Source organism: Amblyomma maculatum, chromosome 7, assembly GCF_055883805.1.
Source record: "Amblyomma maculatum isolate TAMU_Amacu chromosome 7, ASM5588380v1, whole genome shotgun sequence".
Lineage (NCBI taxonomy): Eukaryota > Metazoa > Arthropoda > Arachnida > Ixodida > Ixodidae > Amblyomma > Amblyomma maculatum.
This window is the reverse complement of record NC_139350.1, coordinates 60,442,458-60,456,508: the sequence shown is the minus strand read 5'-3', so window position 1 is coordinate 60,456,508 and position 14,051 is coordinate 60,442,458. Positions and strand designations below refer to the sequence as shown.

The following is a 14,051-nucleotide window of genomic DNA, read 5'->3' as shown; positions in this document are numbered from 1 at the left end:
TACCAAATTAAAAAATGCAGGGACAGAAAAGGTACAGCTAGCACAGCAATGGCTATTCAAGGACAAGGACAAATCAGCGGTCGCTCACCACAAAGGGCTTTGACAGAGCAACAAGGCCGGGCAGAAAGGAGTTAAAACATGCCCACCAACCACTTATAAAAAATCTTTCTGGTAAGAATTCTTAGGCTGCCGTCATACATTTCTCAAAACAATGTAAAGGTTACGCAAAAGTACACTTTAAGACACATGTAAGCAGATCCACATATCAGCCACACTTTACGACCCAAACTAATTGCTAGCGCTTCGTGCACAAGGAAGAGAAAGAAAGACAAAGAAAAAAATAACCTTAAATGTTAAACCTTAAAGCCAACTTATCCCTCGAGTTTGTGAATGCTCAAAGCAATACCATAAGCATGTATACAGTGGTAAGCAAAGCAGGATTAGCACAGGTAGGTGATCAATGGAGCAATAGATATCTGAACCAGCAGTGGTAAGGTTTACAAAAACGCTGATGAGAAAGTGCAAGCCTTCCTCACTGTTCAGACAGGTTCAGCAGAAAATCACGACCTGCACAAAATACTTTTCTTTTTTCTTGCTGTGTCAGTTGGCGATAACTTGTGCTCATCCTTTATACTTGCTTATGTACCCAATTACCTACTTCATGCTCCAGCAACACTGCAGTGAACTCTCACAAATAAAACTGAACTTCCAGATGATTCAAACAAGACACTCAGGTCCAATTAACACCAGGTGTACTAAAAGGCATCACTCAACTCAGAACTTTCAGTACTCTCAGAGTTTGAAAAATCAAGAGCTAACTGTATGCTACAATCCATCAGGGCCTGATGCAAACTTTCATGCCTAAACTTGACGCTAACTCAGGTGGCCTTTACCTTTTAAAAGCAGCAATAAAATTACCAAAGCAAATGCCACACTATGGTACATACCATGCTGCAAAATGGGTCATCTGTCTCAACAAACAACTTCTGAAGAGGAGAGACAGATGTGTCTGTCAGGTAGTCTTGCATTACCAAAATGGCTGCAATATCTTCCCAAGCCTGCAAGGTTAGGAAAAAAACAAAAACAAAAACAAACGAGTCTGTCTCCCGTACTGTTTAAAGATGGGCTACCTAAGTACAGAAAGAGTTAGGGTGGTTTCACAAGCATTGCATGTACAAAGCACTGAAAACCAGGGCACCAAAAATTTTCTCCGACATTTTAGTAGTTATTTACTGCCTTGAAAAAATGTACATGAGTGAAGGATAAAGAGTATCACACTACTACCAGCCTATTAGAGTCGAATTTAAATTATACGAATCTCAAATGTCTTTAAAAAAATATTTGCATCATCCACAAACAAAATGTGCATGCAGAGGCACAACCAATGCACTCACGCACGTCTGTTTACAGCTGACAGGATTAATTTAGAGCCATGCGCCTTCACCAAATGCTTGTAATGCATATTACACAAGTGGCAACCATGGCACCAGCAATGTGTGGCCGCCCCTCACAGTTTGTTGGGCATACTGCCAGAACCACCTAGGCTAGGAAGAGGGCCTGTTCACTCTTTCCATCGCGCCCATCCAAACCTTGCCTCGATATGCTTGGCGTAAAAACTGCCCAAGTAGACGACTTAGTTGCCGCACACAGTGGTTCCATGCAATGACTTTTAGGGGCATCAGGAATTGACACCAATGGCAATTAGAGTTTGCATAAAAATGGAGACAACAGTGTAATTACGTAGCAGGGTAACTCTCCGCAGGTGAAATGTACAGTCCTGAATGTAGTAAAACAAGGTGACAGTCTGCGGCATTTGTATCACACCAGCTGTGACACAAATATCGATATCATGCACATGTGTGTGCCACGAAGCATATTTTTATTTGCATTACTGCACTCTACGGCACCGCAGAAGAAAATCTGTCCTATCGTCTCTCCTTTTCCTGTGATCGTTTATTTAGCGCACAGCATTTCTCTGACGTTCCTCCAGCTTTCTTCTTGGATTGTCTCGGTTATCTAGCATTTCTAATGGAACACAGACACGAGAGGAACCGGGTGCCAGGCAAATATGCTACAAAATTGTTGGCAGCTCATGAAGCTGAAGAAACAAGAGAGAAAATACAGAATTTGGAGGACAGCTTCAACTGCATCGACCATTTCAACACAAAGACTCTAGGACACCTGTGCGGTACAACAGCTGCTTCATATTTGCTCACGTTGGGCTGACAACACAAAGTCCTCAAACTGGTTGTTAGCCTCCTAGACAATGTTTGTAATGAGCTAAATGGAGCATGAAAAGGCACACACACTATGCTCCTGAAAGAGCAATCCAAATTGGTAATGAAGAAAAAAGAATGTTCCCAGTAGGAGTGTACGAATATTCACAATTTCAAATAGTCTGCGAATTGCACTGGCCATTCAATTTGCATTGCACCTTCGCTACTTGAACTAAGTCTCGCAAATGCAGAGCCTTCGACAAAGACTGTGCTTTGTATAAAGCTAGCACACCTTCATATTGATGCCTTTGTTCTAACATGAATTCAGATTTTTTAACTAATTGCTCACAGTTCATCTATGCTAATGGCCTTTCATCTTCATTCCTGCGGAGTCTGGAGTAGTATGGGTGAGGTTCGCAGATGTAGACAAATCCACCAGGCAGCACGAGCGTCTGCGCAATGCGCGAGGACAGACGCAGCTAACACAGGTCTCGTGCTGTTGCTCTGAATGGGTGCCAAATGCGGTATGCTGCCTGTACACAAAGACAATCACACTGAAACTGTTGCATTGATTTGTCACAAAAAAAGCTTGGCAAAAGGGCTGGAAGGTTCGTCACACCCGTCCACCTGACAACCTCACTTCCCACTCAGATGCTGCATGCCTGCCTACTTGGCTCTACCAGTGGAAAGTGACGATGTGCAGCGTGGACCCAGTTTTGTTTAAGCGACAGCTTCACTATGCCAGGTTAACGACAAGGTCACTGTGTGCTTCCGATGACCTTCAAACAGCTTCAAGGTCAAGTTGGAACTTAAGCCACAGCCACACTGTTCCCACCGAAGGTCAAGGTCAAAGGCCAACTGACGTGAGAAGTAGCTTAACGCATGAGCAGCCGTGTGGCAATATACACAGAGGTGCCTCGGCTACAGCTATCACTCCAACTACACTAGGTTCAACTGAAGCTGAACCACATTTTGTCTGGTATGATGGAGGGCACTATTCTCGCTGCTGCCGACGCAGAGAGAGCAAGGCAGAAAAGCTGGCGTGGTTTGCCACCCCTGGCTCCTTCTCACATGACCTAAAGCGTCATCAAATCGGCAATGTGGTCGGGGACTCACAGTTCAGAACTGTGATGATGGTGAAGCCAAAACTGTATGGGCATGTCACCCAATCACGTAACTAATGCCCACTTTCGCCACAATTAAAGGCTTTCCATATGAATGGTCTGTGAAATGTTTTGGAGATCCTCCATATGCTAGGAGACGAATTTCAATGTTGCAAAATTTCAATTTTGTGAAGTTACCTGCAGACTGTACAGAATTTGTTATAACAAGGTTTGACTGTAAATACCTGGTACTATTACCTTTACTGACAGCCAATAAGGCTTGTGATAAACAAAAATGCTACTAAGTTATGAAGCTAAAAGTAAAACTCAAATTCACCTATCCAGAAAGCCCTTTAATGGCTAGATTTAACAGCCGACATTCAGAACTAGCGCTGTAGTGAATGCCAAAACATGATTAGCTGAGCGGGCTTAAGCTCATAAAATGTGAGTATTCATTGTCAATTTTGTCTAAAATTGGGGAAGGGAGAGAGAAGGGGCTTTGTGGGATCCAAGGTAAATTTGGCTGATCTGCTTTTTGGTAACTTTCAGAGTGAGTGTCATGCTGCGATCCAAACTACAGGACTATTGGCAGTTTGGTTTGCTGCTAGTCAGCGGCAAGTACGAAAGGCAGGATGCAGTGCTGCCTCACTGTGCCTCATCTCTCACTGCACCTGAATGTTGGCCCAGCAACTGCACCTTTGTGCACTTTTGCTTACAGCTGCACATGCTGCGACACCATTTAGCGCACGGTGGGTGGGGGGGGGAATATGCGGTGTCTTGTATTTGAAGTCTAAACGAGTCGTACACAGCAGTATATGGCACCCACATTCTACCAGCCCACCTGTGCCTTGGCCACTTGCTTAGTTTAGTGCTCACATCTTTTTTGTAGCCATATTTAACTCTGTAAATGGGCCCATGTTCCCTGCACTCATAAGGGCAAAGACACAAACAGCTCTAGCTGGCACCCTAACACAATCATTTTAGTGCTAATTAAAGGGCTCATGAACTGGATTAAGTGTAGTAGAGAGAAGTCTGCCCAGTGAAGCTGCGACATTGTGTGCACAGCCTTCTAGGATACCCCTGAGCCTCCCTGCTACAACCTTCCATTGTCCGTGAAGTTGCTACTGGCCACAAGCCCCCCTCCCATTATGTCCTTTCAACTCACCTTAAGAGAAGGTCCCCTAAAAGCCATGTACACCAGGCCGTGGTCATTGTCGTCACATGGGTAGAGCACCACGGTCTCCAGGGAGCCAGTGATTGGCGGCACCGGCTTCTGCCACGGCCGAGAGAATGGCCTCCTTGGACCCTGAAACCATGGTGTGCATTAGCGCTTGCCCCGAAGGCAGAAAGAGATAGGACACCACTGACATTCGTGGTTAGTACAAATGTTGCGCGGTTGCAACACAGTACAAGCACCACACTAAGAACGACACCAGTGGGAACAGAGAGCACTTTCTATTGGGCTAAGCAACAGAGCAAATGAGCAGGGAAAAAAACACAACCGCAACTGTCACATGATTGCGAAAACAATAGATAGTCATCAAAGGCTTCAGCATAGCTCTACTCCCATTTACTGCACAACTACTGCATGCAGCAGCTCCTTCATGCATTCAGCAGCACACAGTTTCCATTTGCCATGCTACGAAGTAGTGTGGTTCTAACCTAAAGTTTCCAATTTCAAACAAACAACCAAAAACTTCTTTCAGGCTATGACACAGACTTCATCAGTTTTCTCTTGGCACATTTAAAGCCCGACAAATGCCTTTATTTAAGTTTGGTTCACACGTATGTAACCCTAGCTAGGGGTAATGAAGAAAGGTAGACATCTCAATGCATCTTAAACAACAATATTACAATAAAGCCTACATTTCCATGAACTACAGGTTTTCTTTTTTTTTTTTTAGGTAAAGAATGTGGGACCTCATGGGAAAAATAGATAAGGCACTGCACTTTAGCCCCTTTCCCAGCATCCTCATAGACATGTCATGTGAGCCGCGACGGAAGTGGAGGCTGTAGCCACAGGCACGTCGCACCCTCAGCGTGATTGCAATATGTTTCACCACTTCGATACCTCCGAGTAACGGTGATTTACTGTAAACACTTTCAAGCTAGTCTCCCCAACATTAAATTCTTAATTTGGTTTCTGTTCTGCACTGCCCTTTCAAGCCTTCATGCAAAAACTGCCTACAATGAAAACTTAGGTGTAACAAAAATTGTGGCCATTTTACAATTCCATTATAACCAGGGATAACCATATACTACACAATTGTACTGACTCTATTCATACGACTTCAGTTAATGTGAACAACTTATATTACAGACAGTGTTTCTTAGAACCAAAGCCTTTCACTGCGCTATTGCCTCATTAATATGGATACCCGTCGTCTGGTCAGTTGACAAGGTGGAAAGAGGTGCTTAATTTTTACCTCTGCAAAATACATCAAAGTTTACTGGAAGAGCATGACTACAGTGAAATCTCGTTACTATGAACCCCACATTAACGAATTTTTTAAATTAAAATATTTTTTAAGAATCCCCAGCAGATTTCCTATGTTTTCAATGTAAAACAATTTAAGAATTATGAATTTCAAGACAGCGTACATACTTCAGAATAACGTCCATTATTTTATTTTTTCTTCTATAATCTAGGAACACCTATTATGAATTTGGCTAAAATTATCAGTGCTGCAGCTCGCAACTTGCACGTGAAACAGAAACCACCATTTCTGTGTGTACGGTCCGTGGACTCTAGCTATCATCAGCATATCTAGTGCCAGCTCTTAACGCCACCACAAAGCTGTGGTTTACTACGCAAATGGCAGTAGCCAGCAGGCCTAGACACCTGCCTTATTTCTTCCTGTGTTGTGAGTCATCCGCAGGTCGGTTGTTTGTGCCATTCATGAGTGCGGGACGGTATATAAATATTTTTTTTCTGTCACAGAATATCTTACTGCGAAGTTGCAGATTATCTTATTGCGAAGTTTGTGTGAGACTAGCAATGATTGCAGCCAGCGAAGTGCTAAGAAGATAGGAATGCAGCTGCTTTCACTGCAAGGAATCGACGCAGGAAAAAAGCAAATCGACCTCTACAGACAGCCAACATTGCCCCATCGGCCGCCGCGATCATTTTAAAAGAACCAAGACAAGAATTTCAAACTTCAGGGAGCACTGAAGATGAGGTAATATCGAACTTTAACGTTTTTTTGCACATGGACAAAGTCTGTACTTTCGACACTCGGTGCAATCACACACCCGATGAGGTGTATTGTATTGTATTGTATTAGGTTTATGGCGCATCAGGCTATCATGCGCCAGACACAAAGTTGTATCATGAGTTTAGTGGAGTAAATGTATTCATTCTACAGTTTCTTTAAAACATTTGCTTCCTTTAGAAAGCTAAAAACACATGATAGATCAACAAGTCCACTTTCACCTAAAATTAATGCTAGATGGAACGGAATGTGTTCATTGTAAAATCTAGCAAAATACTTTTTTCTTTATGTTTCAAGTCCTGTGCTGAAAAATAAAATATGGCTTATGGTGAGTTCCTCTCCGCATTCTTCACACAATGGTTTGTTTTCTTTTCTCAACAAAACATTATGCGTTAAGTGTGTGCGGCCAATGCAGAGTCTGCATAAAATCAGTTTTATGAAACGTTCTTGATGATGACATGATTTCCATTCCCCCAAAATTGGCTTCACCAACTGCAGTTTGTTATTAACCTCGCTACACTATGAAGACTGCCATTCCTCCTTTAGTTTACAGTGCACTAGTGCCATGCAGTTTCTGTACGGAATATCTATGTTCTTGATCTGTTTGTCATGGGCTTGAGCAGCGCAAACATCTGCTCTCTCATTGCCTCCAATGCCGACATGACTCGGGACCCAACAAAATGTTATGTCCTTGAGCAGAGGCTGCTGCTATATTATGTATGATGTCTCCAAGTAGTGGAGCAACTGCGTTTTGTGGTGAAGGGTAGTCAAGACACTTAGAGAGTCTGTATAAATAATACTGTTTGTGGTGTTCCCATTGGCTATTTTTCTTGCTGCCATAGCAGGTGCGTAACACTCAGCGGTAAAAATACCCTTACACTGAGGTAATCTTACTGTTTTTTCCCATTTTCCTTGCACTATTGCACTTCTAACATGCTTGATTGTCTTGGAGCCATCTGTATAAAACTGTGTGCAGTTTGAGTACTTTTCTTTAGGAGCTAAGAATTCTTGCAAAATATGTTCATGTGGTGTATTCTGTTTACAAAACTGAGTCAATGTGAAATCACAAACAATGGGGGGGCTGTACCATGGTGGTAGTGGATCGTGCCTTGATTCAATATTAGGGAGGGAACTTAGTATTCCCAGCTCTTGGCATTTATCCTCGAACCATAATAGCAAGGGTCTGATTAACTGGGGTCTATTGTTGGACAACATTCTGGAGCTGCACTTTGTAACAAGAGGGTAGCATATATGTTTTAGTAATAAGCGTATTTTGAGGAGATATGAAAATGTAAGCATGGTTCTTCTGTATTCGAGGGAGGGTTTATGTTGCTTGTGTATAAAAGCCTCTCTGACTATGTTTTCGAGGCGAACCAGGTGGTCTGCTGTTGAATATGTTTTTCTAAAACCGCATTGGTTGACGTTTAAAAGTTCACGGGATTCAAGGGTAAACATTAATCTGATGTTGACAACGCTTTCAAAAAACTTGGCTAGGCAGCTGGTGATGGCAATGGGCCTATAACTGCTTGGGGATGTCGGTGATTTTCCTGGCTTTAGGAATGGTACAATTATCGCCTTCTTCCAAGCCTCTGGGAGTATTCCGCCAATCCATATTTTATTAAAAAATTTGAAAAGTGCTTCTTTGGAACATTCAGATAGATTGGCGAGCATTTTATATTGTATTCGGTCAGGGCCGGGTGCAGTTTGTTTACCTGCAGATAGAATATTTTTTAATTCCTGGATTGTAATTAGGCTATTGTACTCCTCGTCTTGGCTTCCATTTGTTGGAAGTCTTCATTTCTCAGCTGTTGTTTTGTGCTTTAAGAAAGATTTAGTGTAGTGTGTGGAACTTGAAATTGTGGAGAAATGTTCCCTCCTCCATACTGGTTTGTACACCTGGGACTGTCAGAAGGGGAAGAGTGAAGGGAGAGTAGGTGCCATTTAGCTTATGTACCTGCTCCCACATTTTTTTGGATGTGACTGAACTATTTATTGAGGATATGTTATTTTTCTAGGATGTTTTTTCAGCGCTACGACGGATATGCCGAGCTTTAGTTCTGGTCTTTTTAAAAAGTATCAGATTCTCGAATGTTGGGTATCTATGAAAGACGCCCCATGCCTTATTTGATTCTTTCTTCGCTGCCCTGCATCTTGTGTGTATGAATATTTGTTTTGTTTTTTTACCACTCCCGAACTCTGAGGAATGGCAAGATGAATGGTAGCGAGGATACGGGATGTAAACATACCACTGAGTTCATCCACACTGAGGCTATATAAAAATATTTCCTCCTAACGAGCTTCAGATTTAAACAATGACCAGTCTGCCAGGTGCAGTTTCCAATGGCGTGGTATAGTAGGGATGATTGTTGGGGAGGATAAAAGGCTAATAACCACAGGCAGGTGGCCGCTCCCATAAGGGTTGTCTAGAACCCCCCATCCCATTTAAAATCGCTAAAAATGGAGGGGGAACAGAATGATAAATCTAAGCAGCTCATTTTCCCAGAGCTTGGCGAGCAGTATGTCTTCTTTCCAGTGTTTAGAAGGCAGATGTTGTTACATAAAATAAAATCTTAAAATACGACCTCTAGAATCGGTTAGTTCACTTCCTCAAAATAATTAGTGGGCATTAAAATCACCAACTATGAGATATGGTTCTGGAAGCTGTAGCAGAAGTTCTTCCAAGTCAGCAAGGGTTATTAAATGTGGTGGCAGATACAAAGAGCATATTGTTATGCTTTAAAATGGACGACGGTAACAGCCACGGCTTCAAATTTTGTTTTTAGGCAGATTTCACTAGTTGCAGCATCACTCCCGACTACAATAGCAACGCCTCCAGAGAGCCTACCTGACTGCTCTCGGTCGCACCAAAAGACTTCATAGTTTTTCATAACACCTTTTTGTTGAGATCCTAAGTTTGTCTTCTGTATGCATAATGATACTGGGGAAAATGAGCCTAAAAGGTCTTTTATGTCGCTGTAGTTTTTCCTGCCTGGAGCAGGGATGGTCCTGCCCAAGGCTGTGGCTGGGCCAGAGGCCAGGTCCTGTTGTGGTCCAAACACTCGGCATCGGCTCAACCACCAGGATCCCCTTTTCCCCAGACACGGCAATGCCACACACGGCTAAGCGTGGGTGCTCGGGGTACTGCCACCATGGTGGCAGTTCCCAAGTTAGCCATTAGATGGTGCCACTTCACAAGATGGTAGTGCTCTTGATAGAACAGCTTATACAGCACTGTAGCTTTTTATTTCTTATTTTATTTTTTGGGTGGACCCCCCCAACATATCAACCAAGTGGTGTCGCACAGTACACACAAACATCTGCTTTAACAGATGCCCCCTGCGGGGCCGATGAGGTGTTGTGCAAAGTGAAAGATGTATGTGTGCTGTAGTGGTGTAATGTAGTGCGCAGTAGTGTTTGCTGCACGTGGCAGAAGAAAATGATTGACTTCTTCAAATAAATCAGCTCTGGAGTTAGTGCAACATTTTCATTTGGGGTTTTGCTTGCATACACACATGCCTACTGCCAAGGTACATCATTTTCATACCAAGTTTTGACCACTGTCTTATATCCGCAGGTTTTTCATTACAATATTATTTCAAATTAACGAATTTTTTGTGGTACCGCAGGATTCATTACATCGAGATTAGGGGTGTGGGTGTGCGAATATTCAAAATTTTCTAATATAATTTTAATATTATATTTTTAGTATTCGTATTTGTTTCAAAAAAATTCATGTTTCAAATATTCGATCCGACGTGAATATTCGTATTCAACCGAATATTCTACTGCGAGCACAGGCATTCGCATCGGTCCACAAGTCCTATGGACATAGACATAGCAAGATGGCGGCATTCAGAGCCATGCCATTGCGAACGTGTGCTGATAAGCTTCCTTGTGGCTGCGTCCAACTCTGATTCGTGCCATGGCGGACGAAGGTTGTGGACACAGTCATCCACAAAGCGGGCAAACAATGTGGACACGACGCCGAAAGACAAAAGAATGTCATATGAAAATATTTTGTGAAGTCATCGCCATCAATGGCAGAGTGCACAACATGCAGCAGAGTGCTTAAAACGCCTACAGGTACGATAATGCCGCTTGTCAATCATTTGAAACTGCATGCGGCCGAGATGAAAGAGCATTGAAAGATGACAGCAGGTGTACAAGAGATAGGTCAACAGACCATGACAGACTTTGTTCACTCCACAGAGCCGCTTTCAGAAAAGAGGATGCAAGCATTAGATAGCAAGATTGCTGCCATGATGGCACTTGATTTGCAGCCCTACAGCATAGTTGAAGACCGCGGGTTTAAAGAGCTTTTGGCAGCTGCTGTTACAAACTACCGCCTACCGTCGCGCGCTACACTTTTGAAGGTGATGCCCGCACATGTATGATGATACGTGGAAGAATGTGAAAATGGAACTCTGCAATGCTTTTGAAGGTGGAAGTTCAGCTGTTACCAGCAACATGTGGACCCTGTGAGCAAACGAAAGCTACATGAGCTTCAATTGTCATCTCCTGACTCCTAATTTTCAAATAAAGCGGTACACATTTAAAACGTGTCATATGGCCGACAGTCACAGTGCTGAAAACATCGCAGCTATGCTGGACGAGATGTGCAGCGAGTGGGGGATACCCGACAACCATGAAAAGCACATCGTGACAGATAACTAGCGCAACATCCGTGCCGCTGTCAGGAGGCTCCCATGGACTGAGCGATCGTGCTTCGCCCACACCCTGCAGCTAGCCCTTAACGATGCAAGATCTCGTACACCGCCCACTGATAGTCTGTTCAAAATGGCTAGTTAAATTGTTCACCATTGTACACAGTTCATCAGCACAAAAAAGGCTTGAGGAATACAAAAAAAGCAGGCAAAGATCCTCTCCATCTGGTGCAAGATGTAGAAACCAGATGGAACAGCCAGTACCTGATGGTGTCTTTTGAAACTGCAGTCACTGTGGACCTTACCACTTCGGACAGCAGCATTGTTGGACTCACTTCACAGGAATGGAAAGAGGCCTCTGAATATGTAGAAATGATCGAGCCATTCTTTGAAGCCACCGTTATCGCCAGCACAAAAACTTATCACTTTCAGCTCAAATATTTCTCATTTTTGGAATGCTGCATTACCTTGCCAACTTTACTGGTACTACTAGATATCATACAGCCCTGGCACTTTCAGTGAAATCAAGGTTCCCCCTGTATGCAGAGGACAAGGAGGCATGCTTGGCCATGTTTTTGGGCCCACGCTTCAAATCCACCATATTCAGAGCAGAGAAAGAAAAAATGACGTGGCTAAAAGGTTTAGTGCTTCAACAGCTGTCCCTGCATGTTCATGACCTAGAAACTAAGAAGCAGAGACTAGAGCTCTATGCACAGGCATCTTCCTCTAATGTCTGGAATGCATTTGATAATTTGGTGAAGAATGCTATGGCAACTGAGACAGTTTCTGCTGCGAAATGGGAGCTTGCTGCTTGTTCAGAGGAGGCACTGTTGAAACGAGATAGTGACCCATGGGACTGGTGGCAGACTGCGGGTTCTTTCAGATACCCCCCTCTGTAAAAGCTTTGCATGAAGTTCTTCGCAATACCTGCCACTTCAGTGCCAAGTGAGAGGGCATTTTCTGTGGCTGGATATGTTGTTTCAGATAGAAGCGAACAACTTCTGACTGACCATGTGGAGCAGCTGGTTTTCCTTCACGACAATGTTCATCCCAGCAAGACTCTTTTCTGCTTATGGCAAGCTAGCCTTAATCAATGCTGTGTACTAGCCATTTTCTGTGATATTTCCACTCTTCTAAGAATAACGTTCCAGACTGATATTTCTTGTGCGGCCACGCACCTTTTGTGTTCATTTACTCATTGATAGTTGAACTGTGATGTTCTTAGATGCTCAAATAAATGTTTTGTGGTGGTTAAATGCGTTCATCCTTGATTATTCGATATTTGATTCGTATTCAAAAATTTTGATATTCACACACCCCTTAATCGAGATTTGACTGTACTTAGCATACACTCACGAGCAGAGTAACAGCTGAATTGTGCTGATGCGTAGATGTGGCTCCCCCCCTTCTTTACAAAGCTACAAAGCTTTAATCAATCCCTTCACATTCAAATCTTTCCAGGCTTTGGTTTCAACTTATGTGAGCCAGTTCTGTCACTTTTTTTGCACATTTGTGCTTGCTGCCAGAGCAGGCTGTTGATTAACTGCACAAGCTAATAAATGGCAGTGTCCATGACACGAAACAAGAACACAAGTACACAGGAAACCATTACCCACACCCCTCATATCGCTAAAGGGGCAGAGGTACAAATAATCGCGGTCACAGCCATAGACTCAAGAGCACTGACAACAAGCAAAGTTTAAATGCTGCAAGGCAAATTTTTCGTGCCCTTTGTACAGGGTCGTCAGCCTCGTACGTGCGTAACTGCCCTCTTTGGAGCACCATTTTGTCTGACCTGGCACCGTGCATCAAGTGAAAGGTCTGGCCGCGAGAAGAACAGTCTTCAGGTCCCTCTGCAGCTACGCCACTTTGCTTGAATGTGTGGTCATGTCGGGTGCAATGGTGCTTTGAAGGGAGCAATCACGTGCTCGTGTGTTCACTTTAAGAGTAAACGAGCCTGTATAATATTACAATGATCCATATACTCAAGCAGGTTTCCCAGGAATGCCTATGCGTGTCAAAACAACACCTCTGTGCAAGAGCAACAGGATGCTGGAAGTGTCACAAGGCATTTGTTAAGAACGCTCTTATCCACCTACTTTTGACATAATCTTTTTCTCAAATGGCTCCAGGGTCTTGAGCACATCTGCTGGGGACACGCTGCCTGCCACGATCACACAGAGGTTCTCAGGACGGTAGAAGCTCTTGTGGTATGCTCGAACCTGCGTGTTAATGCACAACAAGAAACCCTCATTAGGGCTGTGCAAAGAAATTCTGAACACAAATCGGACACATTTTGTTATTTGGTTCACATTCAATTTGAAAAGTTGTGAATATTCGGCAGATGCAAAATATTGGCATGGAACAGCTGTACAATATTTTTCTTTTTTGTTTCCTGAGAACACTCATTCCATAAGCTTTCACTGCTGATGAGACATGTGAATGTGGCTATGTGAACAATGAATATTCCTCAAAATACATTACTTCATCTCTAATCAGCAACCTTTGATCAGGTCATAATTAGCAGGAAACATACTGTGAGAACTCGACGCAGTACCTGTTCAAACAGTAAAATAAGCATGTCATAATCCGTGTGCTCAACAAACATAATGCAAAAACCACTGTATCTGAAAGAGTTCTCATAAAAGAACTACCTTTGCTAGCTTCCAACTGTTACAGTCATTATCTTCAGTCAACTGCCACAAAGGGTAGACCAACAGTTACCCTACACCAACTGTTTCACCACCGTCACAGCCAGCAGTATGCAACCGGCACTGTGCACCACATACAGTTGTTACACACAACTGGTAGTAAGACTACTTCATAACGCCAGCTGTCGGCCCAATGGTGGTAGCA

At 43.3% G+C, this 14,051-nt stretch overlaps 1 protein-coding gene across 1 annotated transcript in view; it reads right to left on the bottom strand.

The window, feature by feature from the left end:
* The window catches only part of LOC146183537 (uncharacterized protein C05D11.1-like), a 111,653-nt gene that overhangs the window by 84,113 nt on the left and 13,489 nt on the right, over positions 1 to 14,051 (bottom strand). The window contains exons 5-7 of the mRNA XM_084609132.1: positions 13,295 to 13,417; positions 4,485 to 4,625; positions 948 to 1,058 (exon numbers count right to left, since the gene is read on the bottom strand). Of these exons, the coding sequence (XP_084465258.1) occupies positions 948 to 1,058; positions 4,485 to 4,625; positions 13,295 to 13,417 (375 nt within the window). The remainder of the gene's footprint in view (positions 1 to 947; positions 1,059 to 4,484; positions 4,626 to 13,294; positions 13,418 to 14,051) is intronic.